The 20,115-nt window shown below is 44.5% G+C and overlaps 1 protein-coding gene across 1 annotated transcript; it reads right to left on the reverse strand.

Moving 5' to 3' along the window:
- Positions 1–1,468: 1,468 nt before the first annotated feature.
- On the reverse strand, positions 1,469–19,743 carry LOC130398655 (myosin-1B-like). The gene is made up of 39 exons (XM_056604935.1): positions 19,540–19,743; positions 18,989–19,132; positions 17,397–17,553; positions 17,265–17,292; positions 17,067–17,175; positions 16,872–16,964; positions 16,688–16,751; positions 16,468–16,566; positions 16,282–16,385; positions 15,975–16,113; positions 15,618–15,736; positions 15,066–15,215; positions 14,564–14,734; positions 14,123–14,429; positions 13,790–13,860; positions 13,289–13,376; positions 12,774–12,891; positions 12,344–12,467; positions 11,918–12,054; positions 11,294–11,549; positions 10,785–11,027; positions 10,408–10,584; positions 9,526–9,671; positions 9,142–9,232; positions 8,370–8,759; positions 8,090–8,221; positions 7,595–7,708; positions 7,304–7,500; positions 6,815–6,998; positions 6,170–6,335; positions 5,500–5,624; positions 4,703–5,011; positions 4,132–4,335; positions 3,646–3,771; positions 2,998–3,168; positions 2,211–2,315; positions 1,984–2,079; positions 1,742–1,873; positions 1,469–1,534 (listed from the first exon to the last, which is right to left on the reverse strand). The coding sequence occupies exons 1-39, from the start codon at positions 19,741–19,743 to the stop codon at positions 1,514–1,516; spliced, it is 5,811 nt and encodes a 1,936-aa protein (XP_056460910.1). The 3' UTR covers positions 1,469–1,513.
- Positions 19,744–20,115: the final 372 nt, after the last annotated feature.

Here is a 20,115-nt window from a genome sequence, read left to right on the forward strand (position 1 = left end):
TTTCTTTGAAAATGACACTGGGGCCATCCATGCCGTCCAACTCAATATACAAGCAAAATCACACGAGAGAGAGAACTGTTACTGTATCAGCACTCCCAATCCTGAAGCTGCTGCACTGAGGCTGTGGTCAGCGTACTCATTAAACTTACGGAATCACGGCCGTTATTTCGCTTTTAGGCTTTTATTCAACAGTTCTTCAAGATCCAGTTATCAGTAAGCGACAACATATTCAGATTGGTTTACTTCATTCACTCATTCATCATTAATCTTGCTCCGCAAACACAAATAGTTCGGCAGCGGGACATCTATCTGGACTGTTGCCAGGCAACACAAATAATTTTCCTAGCACGCTACTTTGTGACACGTTACCGCAGGCCAGCGTCTTTGTATCATGAACATTAATCCGTATCTGTTTCCATATTGTACAACAAATATTGTACAACCAATGAAAGAGTCTGTTGTCAGTCGCTTCAGGGGAGTTAACAGCTTATGGTCGCTAAGAGACAGTTATGATATACACCTGTGAAGCGGAGTGATACATCATTTGTTAAAAGGCACACCGCGGTTATATTCTTCATTAGCATCTTGTCCAATCAAATTACTCTGTCTGAATATACATATATATATATATCTTAAATTAATGTTTAATTAAGCATATTGATGATAATATAAGTGCATATATAGAAGGAACAACTCTGAACACATACAGTGTACGTATTGAGGCAGTTGTTAGTGCGATTAAATATTTGTACAGTAGCCTACTCTGTCCAAGATAGTTACTCACGGCACAGCTTTCTTGGGAACCATGGAGATATTCAGGAGGTTTCCTGGTCCTCTTGGTAGAAATTGGCTTACACCAGAGAAATACTTTGCTATTACGTTAATTGACAAATTAAAACTCTTGGAAACATATTAAAATCAACATATTTGAGCCTAATTAAGCAACGAATCCACATGCATCCCATGTCGTCACCGGTGTGACCATGGTTGGATGTTGTGACACGTGATGCTGTTCTAAATGCCCGTTATTTCTAAATATTAGTCGGCTTTAGATTTTATAAAGATAAAATAAAACATTTATACGTTTTTAGGTAATATTTGAGTCTACATTAGTAATTATTCCAGCGCAATCAGTATAGCCTCATAATCAAACAAATCACTCACTCTGCATAATGGTTTCCTTTCATTACAACATCATGTCAATTAAATTTGAATAAATCTATTGTCTGCTTATAAATCAAAACATTATCAATTGGAGGCCTTTATTTAACTGATAAAAACTGTTTGGCATTCAACAACAAAATCAAGTAATCCATTCGAAATATTTGTTTTATTTATTACAATTAATGGCAACATCCAAACATGACATTATAACAGTAACAGTAATTTAATGTCACAATAAAAGCCAGTATAATAAATGTTCCATATATTATTTCTTTACATTCATTTTTAGACATTTTAGCACAGAATAGGGATCCTTCCATTGCCTTCTGCTTCAACCCAACATGGAGTTTTATTCAGCACTTGGCTTTCCCTGAGAAAGTACAAACAACCCATTTGATTATTATAATTAACATTTTAGAATGTGACTTAGAGATGAGGTTGAGAACAATTCTGGTCCATGATTAAATGTGACAAAATAATCACAATCTAGTTGCTATGGATAAAAGTGTTGGCTAAATGACTAAAAGGTAGGCTAGTAGCGGTCATACTGTGAATTTTCACAGGTTATCAACCCCACCTTTCCAACGTCACGACTCTTGGCCCGCATCTTGTTGAGCTGGGACTCTGCGATGTCCGCCCTCTCCCCAGCCTCCTCCAGCTCATGCTGCACCTTCCTCAGCCTGGCCATGCTGCTGTTTGCCTGCTCCTCCTGACCGGATGAGCCACAAACAGGCAATCAGCGAGATTAATGATCGTTTAGCTAGATTTGCGATGCATCAGTTATGTAAGCCGTGGTTTAGTGACGATGATGGCACTCACGGCTTCCTCCGACTGCCGCTTGTACGCTTTGACCTTCATCTGAAGCTTGTCCACCAGTTCCTGCAGTCTCGTCATGTTCTTCTTGTCCTCCTCTGACTACATCTCACAAGAACAAATCACTTTCACGTTCGAAGCTACGCTAGCTGTTTCGGTACAATATAGAGCTATTTAATTGCAGAAATAATATTACGTACAAAATTAGAGCAGTGAACTGAAGTATATCATACCTGGTAACTGAGCTCCTTAATCCTGCGTTCGTATTTGCGGACGCCCTTCACAGCCTCCATGGCGTGCTTCTGTTCTGCTTCCAGCTCGTTCTCCAGCTCTCGTACCTGCAAGGAGAGCAAAAGTAAAATGTTTAGTATGTTAGTATTATGTGTGTTCTGTGGGTGTTGGACTCCCAGACAAAAAAGGTTGTGGTTTGAACCCTATAGCAACATGCCTTACGCCTATTGGTCGTTAATGAAATGCCTCTAAAATTCAGTATACGTTGCTTTGCATAAAAGCATCTCATAAGCAATGATACAATTAAAGAAGTTTAGTGGCCTGCAGGGGCGTTTCTACGTTTCTGGACTATCGGGGGCTTAGCCCAGATCGAAAGGAAAAATGTGTGCATAGCGTGCACATTTTTTCATAATGCTTTACCTAAATAAACGAAATTCACAGTTTATTATAGCTTTAAATAGCTTCCAGACTGCTGTGCTGCTCATCCCCAGACATCTAAAGTTCCATTCCAGTTATTTCAGAGTAAAATTAACAAAAATAAGATTCGGGGCTAATTAAATAATATCCAAGGCTTTAGCCCCGAGTAAAACAGCCTAGTGACGCCACTGGTGCCCTGCTCTAGGGAACTAGGGTCAACCCATGGGTGAGGAGTTGTATTTATAGTTATTTTGTATAGAATTATCAATACAATAAAGGCCCCATGAAGGGAAACGAACTGAAACATGTACAGAGGTGTAGTTACAGAACACAACCAGCGGGCGGACATGATTGGCGTGTTATATTTCCTACCCTGGTCTCCAGTTTCTGGAGCTGCTTCTTGCCGCCCTTCAGGGCCAGGTTCTCAGCCTCGTCCAGGCGCTGCTGCAGGTCCTTCACGGTCACCTCCAGGTTCTTCTTCATCCTCTCCAGGTGGGCGCTGGTGTCCTGCTCCTTCTTCAGCTCCTCCGCCATCATGGCCGCCTGCAGAGGAAACACGCGCCATTACTTCATACAATTTAAAAATAAAAGCCCCCCGTAGATGTATTATTTAAAAAAGCATCACCTTGTTATTTGAAATACTTCAATAAACATGACGTTTATTTTATAGATCTCCCATCAAACAGCAAGGCCATTCACAGTCCTTACGTAGACATGAGTCATATTTCATTTGGGACTTTTAGAAGTTAAAAAGTGTTGAGTCAGACCTCAGATGCACTGGAAGTTTGTTTGAGATATATGATGGCAGATAAAAGCTAAAGGCTTCCTGCATGCTGGGTTTGAACCCTGGGAACAGTAAGCAGACTGTTCCTGATGATCCTAGAGCTCTAATGGGAACATAACAGAGACGCAGATCAGAGATGTGTTTTTGACCCAAACCGTTCCGCTCATTATACACGATTAGTACACAAGAGGGTTCCCAAAGCCTAATTAGGTTCCATATGCACAGTACATTCTTACGTCTGTTATGGCCTTTTTGGCTTTCTCCTCAGCGTTTCTGGCCTCCTGAACACTGTCCTCCATCTCGGTCTGGATCTGAGTCAGCTCAGCATCCAACTTCTTCCGGCTGTTGATCAGGCTGGTGTTCTGTCAGAGGGACAGCACAAGGAGGGCATCAGAGAGGGATACGAGTATCCCCAAAGGAGGAGGAGGAGGAGGAGGAGGAGGAGGAGGAGGAGAAGAAGAAGAAGAAGAAGAAGAAGAATCAGAGAGGGATACGAGTATCCCCAAAGGAGGAGGAGGAGGAGGAGGAGGAGGAGGAGGAGGAGGAGAAGAAGAAGAAGAAGAAGAAGAAGAAGAAGAAGAAGAAGAAGAAGAAGAAGAAGAAGAAGAAGCAGAAGAAGAAGAAGAAGAAGAAGAAGCAGAAGAAGAAGAAGAAGAATCAGAGAGGGATACGTGTATCCCCAAAGGAGGTGGAGGAGGAGAAAACTGGAGCTGGAGCCCGACCTGGGAGTGGAGGAGCTGGGCCCTCTCCGTAGCGTCCAGGAGCTCCTGTTCCGCCACCTTGCGGCTCCTCTCGATCTGCTCCACAGCTCCTCGGGTCTCCTCCAACTCCGCCTGCACCAGGTTGCTCCTGCGCTCGGACAGGGCCACCTGCTCCTTCATGTCCTCGCTCTCCTTCAGGGAGTCCTCCAGGTGGACCTGTACCTCCTACAAACACACGTAGATACAGGAATACATTACACATAGTATTTAAGGAGTCTTGTATATGTGACTTAAAGGGGACATATCATACCACCAGGTGTGAGTGTGATTAGCAGTTACAAGGCATCCAGCACACATCTAGGTGGACACGCCCACTTGTGATGTCAGAAGACGCAGATTTTCAAAACGGCTTGTAACTGCTAATCACACTCACACCTGGTGGTATAATAAATATTATGTCCCCTTTAAGCCTTATTTATGTAACTGAAGTTACTCATCTTTGTCACTTAGAACTCTTCTATGCAACTTAAACCATTCTTAACGATGGCTTCTGTGGCTGGTTGACTTTGTTCGCTAGGGCACGCCAGGTTACCTTGAGCTGAACCTGTACGTTCTTCAGCTGTTTCTGGGCCTCGGACGCCTGTCTGCTGGCGTGGCTGAGCTGCATCTCCATCTCGTTCAGGTCCGCCTCCATCTTCTTCTTCACCCTCAGGGCGTCGTTGCGGCTGCGGACCTCGGCGTCCAGCGTGTTCTGCATGGAGTCCGCCAGCCGCTGGCCGCTCCTCTTCAGCTGTTCCATCTCCTCGTCCTTCTCAGAGACCTTCTTTTCCACCTCGGCCTTCAGCTGGTTCAGCTCAAGCTGCACCCGAAGGATCTTAGACTCCTCATGCTCCAAGGTGGCCTGGGCAGAAGGAGTTATCTTTTTATATTTTTTCACAGCGGAGAAGAGGATCATACACACTACAAATATCTGGATGTGGATATTGAATAATGAAACTAAGATATAAAAGAATGGACAATTTAAAAATCAAACCAAGACCCATTTTGATAATCCAAAATCTTTCAATTTAAAATGAATGATCCCCAACGGGAAATGTGGGTGTAGCAGCAACAGGCCTACAGGAGAATTAAATTGTTAACAATTGTTGTATGAATAGGATTTACATATTCCTTTGAATAGGAATATGTAAATGTAAAATGCATTACAATAGCGGTAAACATCATTATATGCTACATGATTGACATTGCGGTGAAAGACACAGTGTCTTACTGTGGGCCTGTGTGTTCAGAGAAGAAATGTAAATGTGAAGTAGGAGAAGGGATTCATGGAGTAGAGCGTAGTTCTAGGTGTTTAACTTTATTAAATGGGGATATGTAAGGCTTCTTGACCTCCGCCTCCTCCAGAGCAGTTTGAGCTTCCGTCTTCTCCACGTCTGTCTGTTTCTTGGACTTCTCCAGCTCATGCATGGTTCTGCCAGTTTCCCCAAGCTGCTCAGTGAGATCCATAATCTCCTCTGAAACAAAAAGGCAATCAAATAAAGAGCAAGCTGAGTGTAGCAGTAGCAATAGAGAGCAAGAGAAGACACAAGAACACACACGCAAATTATTAAATATAGTCGAAGTATCATTTCACTCGGTACATATTTTATTCTATTTGTTTTGTTGTATTTTGTCTTTCCTAATTGTCCTTTGGCAATGTTAATGTCTGTTTTTCAATGCAATGAAGCCTCTTGATTTTAAGAGAGAGTGAGAGAGAGAGTGAGAGAGAGAGAGAGAGTGCGTGGGACTGAAAGTGAGAGAGACTGAGGGAGAGATTCAGGGTTAGAGAGAAAGTGTGAGATTGTGTGAGAGTGAGATAGAGAGTGAGAGAGTGAGAGAGTGAGAGTGTGAGAGTGTGAGAGTGTGAGAGTGAGTGAGTGAGTGAGTGAGTGAGTGAGTGAGTGAGTGAGTGAGTGAGTGAGTGAGTGAGTGAGTGAGTGAGTGAGTGAGTGAGTGAGTGTGAGAGTGAGTGAGTGAGTGAGTGAGTGAGTGAGACAGAGAGAGAGAGAGAGGAACCTACCTTGCAGGTTCTTGTTTTCCCTTCTGAGGACCTCCAGGTTCTCGTGGGCCTCCTCGTAGGCGTTCCTCATCTTGAAGTTCTCGGTGCCCAGGGAGCGGATCTCCTTCAGGGCCGACTCCAGCTCCGTCTGCCCCTCCTCGTGCTTCTGCTTCCACTCAGACAACACCTGCACTCATGTTGACATGTTGCTGGTTAAAACCACTGGTATATTGAGTTGTACGATAAGCACATTAAGACCTCAACAAAACCCCTTTTCAAAAGCATTTTTGGATTGTGATAAATAGAAAACGTAAAAAAAGTTTTACAGACTAAATATCATTTCATACAATTATAATCCATCAAGGAACCTCATCACTTGACACTTGGTGACTAGATGCTGTCGTAGACAATGACATCATTTTGGATTTACCTGCTGACAATTAAAGCCAGCACAAGCCACTGTAGTCTACGCACTGGACCTTTAACCCTCATATTGACATTGTTTTCAACCAACCTGTATTCTGTACCAGTATAATATTAATCCTGTAATTCAGTTTTGACCTTGGGTTTTTAGTGGCCGGATCTGGCCACCGCTTTGAACAATGTCCACCCATTCCTGTCAGCTCATTCCGCAGTGCTTTCAGAACGTACGAGTCGTCCGCTCACCTTGTCGAAGTTCCTCTGCTTCTTGTCCAGTGCGGAAGCGCCGGCGTTGGAGCGCTCCATGTCCAGCATCAGGTCCTCCACCTCGCCCTGCAGCCGCTGCTTGGTCTTCTCCATGGACGAGCACTTGGAGTTCATGGCCTCCATGGCCTCCTCTGCCTCCTGGAGACGCAAGACAAGCTTCTTCCTGGCGGAGGAGAACGTCAGCACAGTTGTACATTTGTTGAGTTGTCAGCGAGGCGTCTAAGACTCGAGAATGGCAGTACGTGTTAATACCTTCATTAATTTATGTCCACAGAATAAGTAGTAGTACTAGTAGTGGTATCAGTAGTAACAGCATTGTTACTATTAGTTGCAGAACCAGCAATAGTAGTAGTAGTATGATATGCTAAGATAAAACCAAGGCACAGCTGTCATAGCAGTAGTAGTAGATCCAGGAGCAGCAGTAGGTCTAGAAGAAGTAGACTTAAAGGCAGCGTAACGTTGGCTTACTTGGCCTCCTCCAGCTCGTCGGTCCTCTGGATGGCGTCCGTCTCGTACTTGGTCCGCCACTGGGCCACCTCGCTGTTGGCCTTGGACAGGCCTCTCTGCAGCTCCCCCTTGGCCTCCTGCTCCTCCTCGTACTGCTCCCGCAGGAGCTCGCAGTCGTGGCGCGCCGACTGCAGAGCGTGGGCCAGGGAGCTCTTGGCCTGGGTAGAAAACAATCAAGACAATTTAGGATGGAGGTGTTTGCAATCAGAGCAACAGCCCCGTCACCTGCTAGCTTGTCCGGTGTTGTCCTACCTTGACCTCCTCCTCGTTGACCCTCTTCAGCTCGTCCATCTGTTGGAGGGCTGCTTGTCTTCCACGCGTCAGCTGGGTCATCAGGGACTCCCTCTCTTCCAGCTGGTGAGACATCTCGGCTGGATAGCGTTGTGATAAAAAAACAAATGAATCCATCAGTGTAGGCGGGGAGAAAGGTTAACTAGGTAGAGGCGGACGTGGAGGGAGGGCGGCGATCGATACAAATGAAATCAAATATGAGATAAAATTTGAGATGTCAAGAGGAAATATGAATTGAGAGAAAACAAATAAAAGCCATTCATAAAAAGTTTGTTATAAGACGTGATTTAAAATAAATCACCAATCCTGCAAGCAATATCCCCTCAAGGTATGCCCCACAATGGAAAAGCATAGCCCTAACTTATTAATGTCAAATAATATTGATCTGGCGCAACCGCTGTGCAGGCCTCAGCAGTTCTCTACCGATTATTGATATTCTAATGGGATAGAATACACCTCACCATTTTCAGTCTGCAGCCGGGCTTTCTGGCTGGACAGGTCATTGATCAGTTTCTGATGTTCCTCCTCTTTGGTCTTGGCTTCGTGGAGACTGTCTTCGAGTGAGCGGCACAGTTTTTCAAAATTGATCTAAACAGCAGCATAATAAATAAAAATCCCTCTTTCACAAGCTAATTATAAAGATGACAAAGTGTTGAAAGTTTCAAGAGAGATGCACTTTCTTACATAATAAAATACCCAAGCCTCATCCAAAACCTACGAAAGACTATTGGCAAACCTTGGACTTGGCGATGGCTTCCATGTGACTCGACAGGTCGTCCACCTCCATCTTCAGCTCGCTCTTCTCCTTCTCCAGCTTCTGCTTGACCCTCTGGAGGTTGTCCACATGCTCGCCCAGCTCCGCCACGCTGTCGGCGTGCTTCTTGCGCAGGGTGGCGGAGGTGGCGTCGTGCTGCAGGGAGCTCTCCTCCAGGTCCCGGCGCAGCTTCAGGAACTCCGCGTCCCGCTTCTTGTTGACCTCCACCTGGGCGGCGGTGGCTCCGCCCGCCTCCTCCAGCCTCTCGCTGATCTCCTCCAGCTCCCGGGACAGGTCCGACCTCTGCTTCTCCACCTTGGCCCGGGATGAACGCTCCGCCTCCATCTCCTCCTCCAGCTCCTCAATGCGGGCCTGCACACGGGGCAACGCGCTGACTCTATTTAGTCAACTGTAATTCAACAGTGAAAAAACCTTCCAACGATTTTTCAAAGCACTCCTAATCCTCAATTTAAATGTAATGTTTATCTCTCCAGTATATAATGTTGATTAATGATGTGTGTGCAATGAGTTTTTTATATTGTGTGTCTGTACATGTTTATTTTTTGTATACTTTGCTTACTCTGATATTAAATTGTGTTCTGCTGCTGCTTCTGCTGCTGTCCTACATTCCCCATAATGGATTAAAAAGTGTGGCTCATGCAATGTTATCTCTGGAACCTTATCCCATCTTGTCTTATCTCCCCTTGGGGATCACATCTCTGGTCTCCTCTCAGATTATTTGTTGGCTGGTTACCTGTAGTTCCTTTATGTTCTTCTGAAGCTGAACTCCAAGGGACTGCTCATCCTCAAACTTTGTCTGAAGCTGAGACACCTCAAAGTCCTTTCTGTAGGATAAATGAAAGCAGGCAGAGAGCATGACGGGAAGAGAGGAAATGGGAAGGAATGAAATGTGCACCATTTCCTAAAGCACAAATGCAATGCTGAAAACACAGTGACATAGTGATATTTACTACACTGTGTGTTACAGGAAGGTTTTACAAAAAGGGAGATTAAACACAAGCAAAACAACTTAAGTGTTTGGTACAATATAAATGACCCATGTCAAAATGGTATTATACACGGTTAGATACATTTTATAACGTGTACAATTTTGTATCAGGATTTTAAATTAAAATACTTTTTCAGCTTCTCGTCCAGCTGCTGTGTGGCGTTCTCCATGTCCATCAGCATCTCCTGGGCCAGCTTCAGGTCCCCTTCCAGCTTCCTCTTGGCTCGCTCCAGATCCATACGGACCTTCTTGTCCTGTTCCAGCGAGCCTTCCAGCTAGAGGTGAGGGGAACATTGTAAGGTGTCCTTCTGGCTGGATGAATCTAACGAAGCTTAGATTTAACAAGGGTGGTCGTCACATAGGGCAATACAAAGTTGAATCATTCTGCACTTCATTTGGTTAAAAACTATTTTGCACACTATGTAAGACGCTTTGGATGAAAACGTCTGCTAAATGAGCTAAATGTAAATGTCGGCTGATGCCGGCGATGTAACTCGATTTGTTCATGTTTTTATAGGCCTATAGTAGCCTGGTCCTACCAGACTCTCGTACTTCATTTCATTTGTACAGAGAGTCTGACTCTGGACCTACTCAATTGACAAACGTTAACTCACTTGAAGGCGGGTGTCTGTTGAAGTTTAAAACTATTGGATCTGCCCAGTGCCACTCTGGATCTGCCATAACCAATCGCTAACATTTGGCCGAGAATCACGTTGCGCGCAGGATGTAAACAAACCAAACACTGTCCTTGAAGATGTCCGTCAACGAGAGCTGACTTTAACGCCATTGATCCCAGCCACTCCCTCTGCCTGCTGATTGGATGCAGAAAATGTAGACGGAGAAAACCCACTAACAGACCTGACCTAGTACTGAAGGGAAATTTAAATTGAGCCGAAGTACTTAGGCGGGCGGAGCCAGGCTAGGCCAATAGTGTATGAATGTTTTTTTTTGTTGATTTTTTATTTTAGACCAAACATTATAGGTCCACCAGTAAGCGTCGAGCGGACCTACCTCGTCGACCTGCTGTTCCAGCTTGGCCTTGGCCTTGGTCAGTGTGTTGGTCTTGTCCTCCTCTGACTGGAGGTCGTCCAGGGTCTGCTGCTGTGCTTCCTGCAGGGCCTTCTTCTCCTTGGTCAGCTTCACCAAGTTCTCGTCTTGCCTCATGATCTCGTCTGTTAGATTCTTCATCTAATCGTGGATCGCAAAAACAGTTGACTGGGACTTGCTGTAAATACTTTAATCAGAGTTTTATCTGACTTTTTATCTTTTAGCGGGGACGATGCCACGGTTAATATTAATACATTTCATTGAGGAACAGTTCGGGAAATTTGATCGAGGAACCCAGAACCAGGTTGGTCCAAGGCATATATTTTTCCCCCCCAGTGTACCTTGTTCTCAATGGCGTGCTTTTCCTTCTCCACCTTGGCCAGAGTGAGCTCAAGGTCATCGATGTCCTTCTTCAGCTCGGCGCTCTCGTCCTCCAGCTTCCTCTTCTTAGCGGTCAGCTCGGCATTCACCTCTTCCTCGTCCTCCAGCCGCTCGGACACCTCCTTCAGCTTGGCCTCCATCTGGACCTTGCCCTGGATCAGGTTCTCACAGCGCTCCTCCGAGTCTAGCAGGTTGTCCCCTTCCTAAGGGCAGGATTCATAATGAACGTGAGGACACCATGACCAAGTTAACACGCTATGCAGATGATACAATGATGTACACAAAGATTACACGCAGCACAGCGATGGAATCGAATTGATGCAGAGTTAAACAGGAACCGCCACGATCAGTCCAGCATTTGGGTTCTCTAAATCGGAGCATTGATGGTGGATGTTTGTGATGGTCCTGAATACGATTTTCTTTTTAATTATTTGATTGTCAGATTGACACTTGACGTGATCTAACTTACTGATTGGACTTGAAGGACGAGGTCGTTCTTCTCCTGCACGAAGTAGACCATTTTCTCCTCCATCTCCCGCCGCTTGTTCTCAGACTTGGCCAGGTCTTCCTTGAGCTTGGTGAAGTCCTCCTTCATCTGGACCATCTCCTTTTCCGACTCGGCACTCTTTAACAGAGGCTTGAGCTTGAAGTAGAGCCGCATCCAGGGCCAGTGCTTCACGTTCATGAAGGAGCGGATGTTGTACTGCACCGTGTAGATGGCCTCCCTGCCACAGGAAAGACAGGTTGAGTTCCCCATTAGATGGATAATACACCCCTTGTTTGAACTAGTCCTGACCTGACTAGTCCCCTGGCCCACTTCTGGGAGATGTTAGAGGTCTAGCCAGAAGTTTTGCTTGACGTTGCCTGGTAACCCAAAATTGCCCGCCAGGGGGAATGCATGTAATGGTATGCGTTTAAACTGTAGGGGGCAATTTATTTCAATATTTAGGCCTACATGTAATATTTCATTCATATTTTCATTTCACTTTGTTAATTACAGTGGAGATTTGTACTAAACCAAAGCAACAATCTGTAACCCATTGCATCACTTTTCATTGAAAAAAAGTTGGGTTTGGAGAGCCTGAAAGGTTACCTTCTGGACACCATCTTCTGGTACTCCAGGCGGACCACGTAGGCCCGACACAGGGCCTGGGTGGAGGTGACCACGTGGGCTAAGCGCTCGTCACGCATCTCCTCCAGAGCTCCAAGGAGACCGGCCTTGAAAAAAACCTGCAAAAAAAACAACCAATTAATTAGTAAGAAGGAAACTGATTGATTTGAAGAATCCAATATTCTAGTTTAATGGCAGCAACAGCAGTGATTTCATCATTGAAATAATAATGGGATTATCAACAACGTATACTAATTACATAGAACCATTCCATATTTGAAAAAAATAAAATCCATAAAAGATTAATTAATTAATTAATGAATTACATGTACTTGTTTTGCTATTTATGTCTTGCTGCGGTCGCCATTCAATCAACCCCTTGAGACCATCGGACACACAAATGCAAACCTTAGTGTGTCCGAACTTGTACTGCGTGTGATCCACATCGATGGAGCCTAGCAGCTTCTCAGCAGCCTTCGTGTTGTCCATGAACTGGCCCTCGGGAACGGCACTGGCATTCAGAATCCTGTACCTGTGGGATAGATGTTTGACATTACCCTACTACACTTGATTTATCGTTTACTATATTACCCAATTCATGATATATTTCTAGGTTAATTTCTTCTTTGCCCATTTCCCCAACATATGAAATTTTAAATATAGTACATTCAATCAAATTATAATTTTGCTTCGCTGTTTTTTAGCTAACATAAGTCTTACCTCATCGTATCTTGCTTTAGAATAGCTTTGTTAAGCTTAGTTTAGCTGAGGTTGTCTTGTCTTAGATAGCTTTGTTCGACTGAGCCTAGCTATTGCAATCTATGAGAGTGTTGTGTACCTCTGTTTGAAGTCCCCGTAGAGGATCCTGCTGGGGAACCCTTTCCTGCAGATCCGAATGCCCTCCAGCACCCCGTTACAGCGTAGCTGGTGGATGACCAGTGAGTTCTCCATCACACCTGCACGACGAAAACAAACAATAAAACCGCTGTGACTAGATGTCTCCTTTTATAATTAATTGTATTCAAAGATATGTGTAGTGAATTCAGATACATGATATCAATGAGGAGGTAGGGGTTAGGGCTAGAGTACCCTAACCCCTACCTCCTCATTAATGGCATGCATCTGAATCCGTAGGGGTTAGGGCTCATTAGGCTGTAGACATTGGGGATCCAACCCAGTACCTTTCACTAGCCTCCTGGCACCATTACCAGTATGTCCTATGTTTCTGTAGTGGTGCATAGTGAATGTCATTATCAAGCAGGTAGGGGTTAGGAGGCATCTTGCTCAGGGATGCCTCCAGGTAGACTGCAGATATTGAGGTTTCTGTGTTTTCCTATTTGGACGTTTGCTCACCGGGTGTTTTGCTCTCATTGGGAATCAAACAGCGCACAAAGTGAGGGTGGGTGGTTCTCAGGTTGGTCATGAGCTTCCCGAGGTTCTCCTGAAGAACACCAACAACAACACAATCATCGTCAGAGGTTAAAACGTCTAGCTGATCTAGCAATCGTTATTTCAGATTTATGTGTAGAGTTTATTGTCCAGGAGAGCTTGAGGGAGTGAGACGCTTTTGCGTTTCTTCATAGTGAGCTTAATCTAACTTTAAAATCTTTAACTTTCTGTATCCATTATATTCAGGTTTATAGCTTTGAATGTTAAATTACTGAGAGTTTTGATCAAGCATTAAGCAATAAAGCATTAAGCTCTTATTAATTAGAATTTACCTCTAACCAATTACACTTTTTTGTATTCATTCAAATCAGGTTTTCAGCTTTGATTGTTCAATTGTCATTATCAATGACTTGATGATGCAGCTCAGAAAGTACCTGCGATGGATAACCTAAGATGAGCGCTCACCCTGAACAAGGCGGACACCGTCTGGAAGGAGGATCCCTTCTTCTTGGCTCCCTTCTTGGCTCCGCTTCCCACTGCTTCACATTCAAAACAACTTTCACCATCATCTCAATTGCAGAAAGATTCATTTATTTTCTCCTTCTAATTCACCAATGCGTTTTTTGCACATCAGCCTTTATGTCCGGTATGTAAATTACAAACAATACCAGTGCATGCATTTCTCAGAGAGGGGTGGCCCAACCCTGGCACTTTTAACTTCCCGCCTTACCAATTGAGACACACAGAACCCACATTTCTTGTTACATTATTTGAGCCCAGAGGATTGGTTATCATTACCGTCTGTCGCAGAGAAGCTTGCGTACAGCATGGACAGTATCCGGACCGATGACTTCTGGTAGAGCTGCACCACTGACTCATTCAGCGGGTCCTTGTTCTTGTCCAGCCAGCCCGAGATGTTGTAGTCCACTGTGCCGGCGTAGTGGAACAGGGAGAAGTGGGCCTCTGGCTTGCCCTTCACGACCTTGGGCTTCAGGAAGCAGCCGTTCTTGCCCAGGTGCTGGTCGTACAGCTTGTTCTTGAAGGACACGTCGGATGACTTGGGGAACATGCACTCCTCCTCTAGGATGGAGAAGATGCCCATCGGCTGAAGAAGAAGATGGATGGATTGATACACTGTTAGATAGTTCATGTTTCCTGGTTGATTGCGATGGAGGGCCCCTTTTCCCATTAGTTGATCTGAGTTAAAGTGTCTGTATTGTTTAAAACAGTGCAGTTTACCTTCTCGATGAGCTCGATGCAGGCTGCCAGGTCCATGCCAAAGTCAATGAACTCCCAGTCGATGCCTTCCTTTTTGTACTCTTCTTGCTCCAACACAAACATGTGGTGGTTGAAGAACTGCTGGAGCTTCTCGTTGGTGAAGTTGATGCACAGCTGTTCCAGGGAATTGAACTGGAAATAAAAGCACATCAATCAGAATTTGGGTCAGGTTCTAGTATCGTATAAAGGATAGTTGAAGACGATGCGCGCCAAATATCTGAAATCGTAAATCTGAATCTAGTTCTAATTCATTTACTTTTTAGCAGACACTTTTAATGCCAACTGACTTGCATGGAATTGTCTTGCAGGGAATGTCATGAAGGAACAAGCCGAGGATGAGACATCTCGGCTCAACGATGTCTAAAGGTAGACATTTCAGTTTCGTAACCAAAACATTTGGCTGGGAGTCAACACATTAACCTCCAAAAGACTGTCCTCTCCATCCTAATACCACGAGGCCTACGTCAAATATCTCGAAGCCGGCGATATCCAGGACGCCGATGAAGTGCTGCCTGGGCTGTCTGGTGTCCAGCTGCTGGTTGATCCGGACCACCATCCACAAGAACATCTTCTCGTAGACGGACTTGGCCAGGGCTCCGATAGAGTTGTACACCTAAAATACGAAATAAGAAATAATGTGCAATCACTGCATTAGGGGAGACGGTTAGACCCTAATGGGATGGAGCGTGGGGCAATTAATCTGACAGTCAAACACCAAGATTGACACTATCCTATCTCACTAAAGGCCTACTCCCTTAGGGTGGACAGTAAGATGAGTCGGAGTAGTAACTTTCATTCAATTTAACTTCCTGTATGTAGTAAGTACAGACAGGTGCTAGTGCAAATGCTGTGTTGCAGTCTGGTGGGTAGTGCCTCGCTCAACTGCTGACAGATAGGTTAAATTATGTGTGCTAAAGAAACAGCCCTCAGTTATGGGGATAAAACCATCAACCATCTTAATGGCTCTTTAAGACTGACATGTTTGACGCCTGACGACTGTAAGTCTTTGTCTCACCTGCTGAACATTCTGTCCCTTGGTGACGTACTCGTTGCCAACCTTGACTCTGGGGTAGCAGAGGTTCTTGAGAAGGTCAGCTGAGTTCAGGCCCATGAGGTACGCTGCTTTGTCAGCCTCTGGACCGTACAGCAGGAGAAGAATACGATAACAATGGATCCACCTAGTCCTAATTCAAGTCTGACACCAAAGCAACTCAGCGATTCTGAGGTGTCAGGTCTAAATGATCCAGTCTTTACTTTACTATTTGGTATTGGCAGCAGTAAAATCCATTCCTTACAGTAAGACTAAACACATTGTTTGGGAATGCTTATAGAAGTTGTGTTATTAGTAATTAATAAAGAGATCATTAGTCACCCTGTGTGCCGTCTGGCTCCCCCTGCTCCTCTCGCTGTTTCTGCTTGAACCTCATGTTCCCAAAATGCATCACTGCGCCCACCATCTTGTAGATGCCGGCTTTCTCCTCAGCAGAGAAACCCAGGATGTCAATGGCTTCCTGGCAAAACAAAAAGTGGTGTACCACAATAAAGGCGAAACAGAAGTGAATGAAAGCTTGTTGTAGCAACAATGCTCTAACTATCTACTATCTATCTACTAAGCTAACATAATTCACCCTTATATACATGTTCATGCATTGATTTCACTAGCATAAATGTGTCCATACATCGGTGGCCATCAGCTCGTCTGCGTCATTGATGCTCTTCACAGTGATCTCCCCCTGGCTGATGAAGGAGAAGTCGAACGGGTTGGTGGTGATGAGGAGGAGATCTGGAACACCAAGCAAATCAAGTACCAACCCATCTATCTAACACGTGTGTGTTTGTGTGTTTGTGTGTGTTTAGCCTATTACCAATAAGCTCAGGTTTCTTGTTGCAAGTCAGCTGATAAAAGATGTGGTAGCTACGCTCCGCTGCTAACTGAAACGTCACTCTCGATTTCTCCAACAGATCTGTGCCAATAAAGTGTCGAAAAACGAAAACGAAAAAACAATTAAATGGGAAAATTGTATAAAGAGTAGTATAACATAAAATATAAGAATATATTATGAAGTTGGTAAACATCAGACTTACATGTTTCAATATCAGCTGAAGAAAGTTTTCCAGTTATGCCAAAGTGTATTCTAATGAATTTACCCTATAAAAACATGTTTAAGAATTAACCATGTTAAATCGATTACCTTCAATGTTCAATATTTTAATCATAGCATTATAATATTAAGTATATGAAAAGCTGTTTGTCTGTAAACGGACTCACAAAGCGAGAGGAGTTGTCGTTTCTGACGGTCTTGGCGTTACCGAAGGCCTCCAGCAGAGGGTTGGCCTGGATGATTTGATCCTCCAGGGTTCCCTGTTAAAAGGAGCATACTTCCTTGTTTAAAATAAACACGGGGGGTAGAGGACTTAATTGACTCTTGATACAAAAAAACGTTGCAAAAAAAATGGAGGCCACCTTCATTTTGCTGCTGGACTCCTTCTTCTTGTCCCCAGAAACTGCGATTGTCGCAAAGTACTGGATGACACGCTTGGTGTTTACAGTCTTTCCCGCACCGGATTCTCCACTATAAACAACCAAATAACAAGGAAAAACCTTTTTTAATCCCTGTACATGCTTACATTTGTGACGGGCAATCTAGAAAATAATACCTACGTGATAAGAATAGACTGATTCACACGATCTGTAGAGAAAAGGGAACACAAGTTAAAGACGAGGAAATGTAAGACATTTGATTCACCAAACACCCTATTTAATCCCCTTCAGCAGTAGGTCCAGTCAACGTGCCTGTGAGCATTAGCTGATAGGCGTTGTCTGAGAGTGCAAAGATGTGGGGAGGGACCTCCATCCTCTTCTTTCCCCGGTATGCCTGGACCACCTCAGGGTTGTAGACCGGCAGCCATTTGTAAGGGTTCACTGTCACACAGAAGAGCCCAGAGTAGGTCTACAGAGATGGAGAGAAGAACACTGAGGAGGTCTACAGAGATGGAGGGAAGAACACTGAGGAGGTCTACAGAGATGGAGTGAAGAACACTGAGGAGGTCTACAGAGATGGAGGGAAGAACACTGAGGAGGTCTACAGAGATGGAGAGAAGAACACTGAGGAGGTCTACAGAGATGGAGAGAAGAACACTGAGGAGGTCTACAGAGATGGAGAGAAGAACACTGAGGTCTACAGAGATGGAGAGAAGAACACTGAGGTCTACAGAGATGGAGAGAAGAACACTGAGGAGGTCTACAGAGATGGAGAGAAGAACACTGAGGAGGTCTACAGAGATGGAGAGAAGAACACTGAGGAGGTCTACAGAGATGGAGAGAAGAACACTGAGGTCTACAGAGATGGAGAGAAGAACACTGAGGAGGTCTACAGAGATGGAGAGAAGAACACTGAGGAGGTCTACAGAGATGGAGGGAAGAACACTGAGGAGGTCTACAGAGATGGAGAGAAGAACACTGAGGAGGTCTACAGAGATGGAGAGAAGAACACTGAGGTCTACAGAGATGGAGAGAAGAAGACAGAGGAGGTCTACAGAGATGGAGAGAAGAACACTGAGGAGGTCTACAGAGATGGAGAGAAGAAGACAGAGGAGGTCTACAGAGATGGAGAGAAGAACACTGAGGTCTACAGAGATGGAGAGAAGAACACTGAGGAGGTCTACAGAGATAGAGAGAAGAACACTGAGGAGGTCTACAGAGATGGAGAGAAGAACACTGAGGAGGTCTACAGAGATGGAGGGAAGAACACTGAGGAGGTCTACAGAGATGGAGAGAAGAACACTGAGGAGGTCTACAGAGATGGAGAGAAGAAGACAGAGGAGGTCTACAGAGATGGAGAGAAGAACACTGAGGAGGTCTACAGAGATGGAGAGAAGAAGACAGAGGAGGTCTACAAAGAATTGACAGAACTTTATTGTCCATTTGCCAGGATACTGAAAATTCTCGCATCTCAAAAAACACCAAATGGCAAGTAGAGAGGACAACAGATAAGAGTAGGACTAATTAAATGGAGAAAAGATCAGAGGAGGCCTACAGAGGTAAGAAGGACAACAGAGTAGACCTACAGAGATGAAGCAGGGATCCATTGATTTGTATTTAATTGGTAATAATTCACCAAAGTAACTCATTAGTTGATTAACTAAGCATCCAGAGGCTGGTTTCAAGCTATGCTTTCAGAGTGTTTGATTAATATTTAATCAGTGCAATCAAGTCTGGTTAATAATATTAAATATTGACTGCATTGCAAGAATATATTCTAGTATATTCTGATCTTGATACAAATGATAATATAAATGTTAAGGCACTAGACACCATAGTTTCAAAAGTCCCGCTCCGCTTTTCATCGCCGTCTCCTTCGGTGTGTCTGCGTGTGCGCTGCTTACGTAGATCATCCAGGCGGCGTAGCGCTCCTTCAGGTTGTAGAGCACGCCGGGCTCGTGGAGGTGGGTCATCATCACCATGTCCTCGATCTTATCGTACTTGGGGGGGTTCATGGGGAACACCTGGTCCTCCCTCACCACCAACGTCTGGGGAGACACACCACCAAGCAGAACTAGATTCAAAAGCAGACACCAGCATTTTTAAAGAGGTCAATGCATAGAGTTATAGATCCTAACGATCAGAATGCAGAGATAATGATGTTTTCTAAAAACTTTTTTTACAGAAACACATTTGGCAGACTCATTAATCACAGGGTTTGCAGGTCAAACATTCAAAGCCTGCAATCAATATTAGAAAAAGCTCAGCAATTCCCGTTGCTCCAAAGCTTCTGCACACATACGTTTAAGACAATCTTTTGGACAGAGCTATACGAATCAGAAATATTTTTGTGTTTGTCAAGTGAGTGACCACAGGAGATCACAGGAGAGTCCGTCGCAACACAATTTGTCACAAACTTCTACAGCGCAAGTGCTAGCTTTCGTAGGTGACCTACTCTGTCATCCAGGGTTTTGGCCGTGACTTTGCCGTCCGCCCGGTCCTGGACTTCGGCCTTCACGTACAGCTCCTTTTCCTCGCTGATGAAGCACGCCCCCCTGCTGTCAAAGGGCCGCGACTGGGCCTCGATGCGCTCCTTCTCAGACTTGCGGAGGTACTGGGCGGCTTCCCCAAACACGGACATTTCCCCGTCGGTGCTCATGGTTTAACCTTGAAGACGAAGATCTGGGAGGAAACATTCTATAGCTATTATCTTTTCAGTGATTCAGAGTGTGTTTGTATCCAGACTTGTGTGTGTACAGCCAAAATAGACAAGCTTACAGTGAATCTTGGTACATTTACAGTATGGAATATGAAAAAACGACAATGGTGAAAAATAAACGTGGCATTTACTGAAATGGAATAGAAACCGGTAACAAGAAATCAATAGCATTAGATCAAAAGAGACAGACCTGGACCTACCTTGATGCAGAAGGAATACATTGCCGTAACCCCAGAGTCCCTTTTATACCGAACCAGTGTCATCATCACCAAAGCCTTTAAAGTCTTAGTCAGATAACGTAAAGTCCTCCTT

Source organism: Gadus chalcogrammus, chromosome 2 (assembly GCF_026213295.1).
Source record: "Gadus chalcogrammus isolate NIFS_2021 chromosome 2, NIFS_Gcha_1.0, whole genome shotgun sequence".
Lineage (NCBI taxonomy): Eukaryota > Metazoa > Chordata > Actinopteri > Gadiformes > Gadidae > Gadus > Gadus chalcogrammus.

Bases quoted from the DNA above. Each gene is read 5' to 3' on its own strand.
- LOC130398655 (XM_056604935.1), bottom strand. From the start codon at position 19,743: ATGAGCACCGACGGGGAAATGTCCGTGTTTGGGGAAGCCGCCCAGTAC. The intron at 15,216-15,617 runs GTGAGACAAAGA...TTCGTATTTTAG, and splicing joins AGGGACAGAATGTTCAGCAG to GTGTACAACTCTATCGGAGC. The intron at 14,735-15,065 runs GTAGGCCTCGTG...TTTTATTTCCAG, and splicing joins CCGGCTTCGAGATATTTGAC to TTCAATTCCCTGGAACAGCT.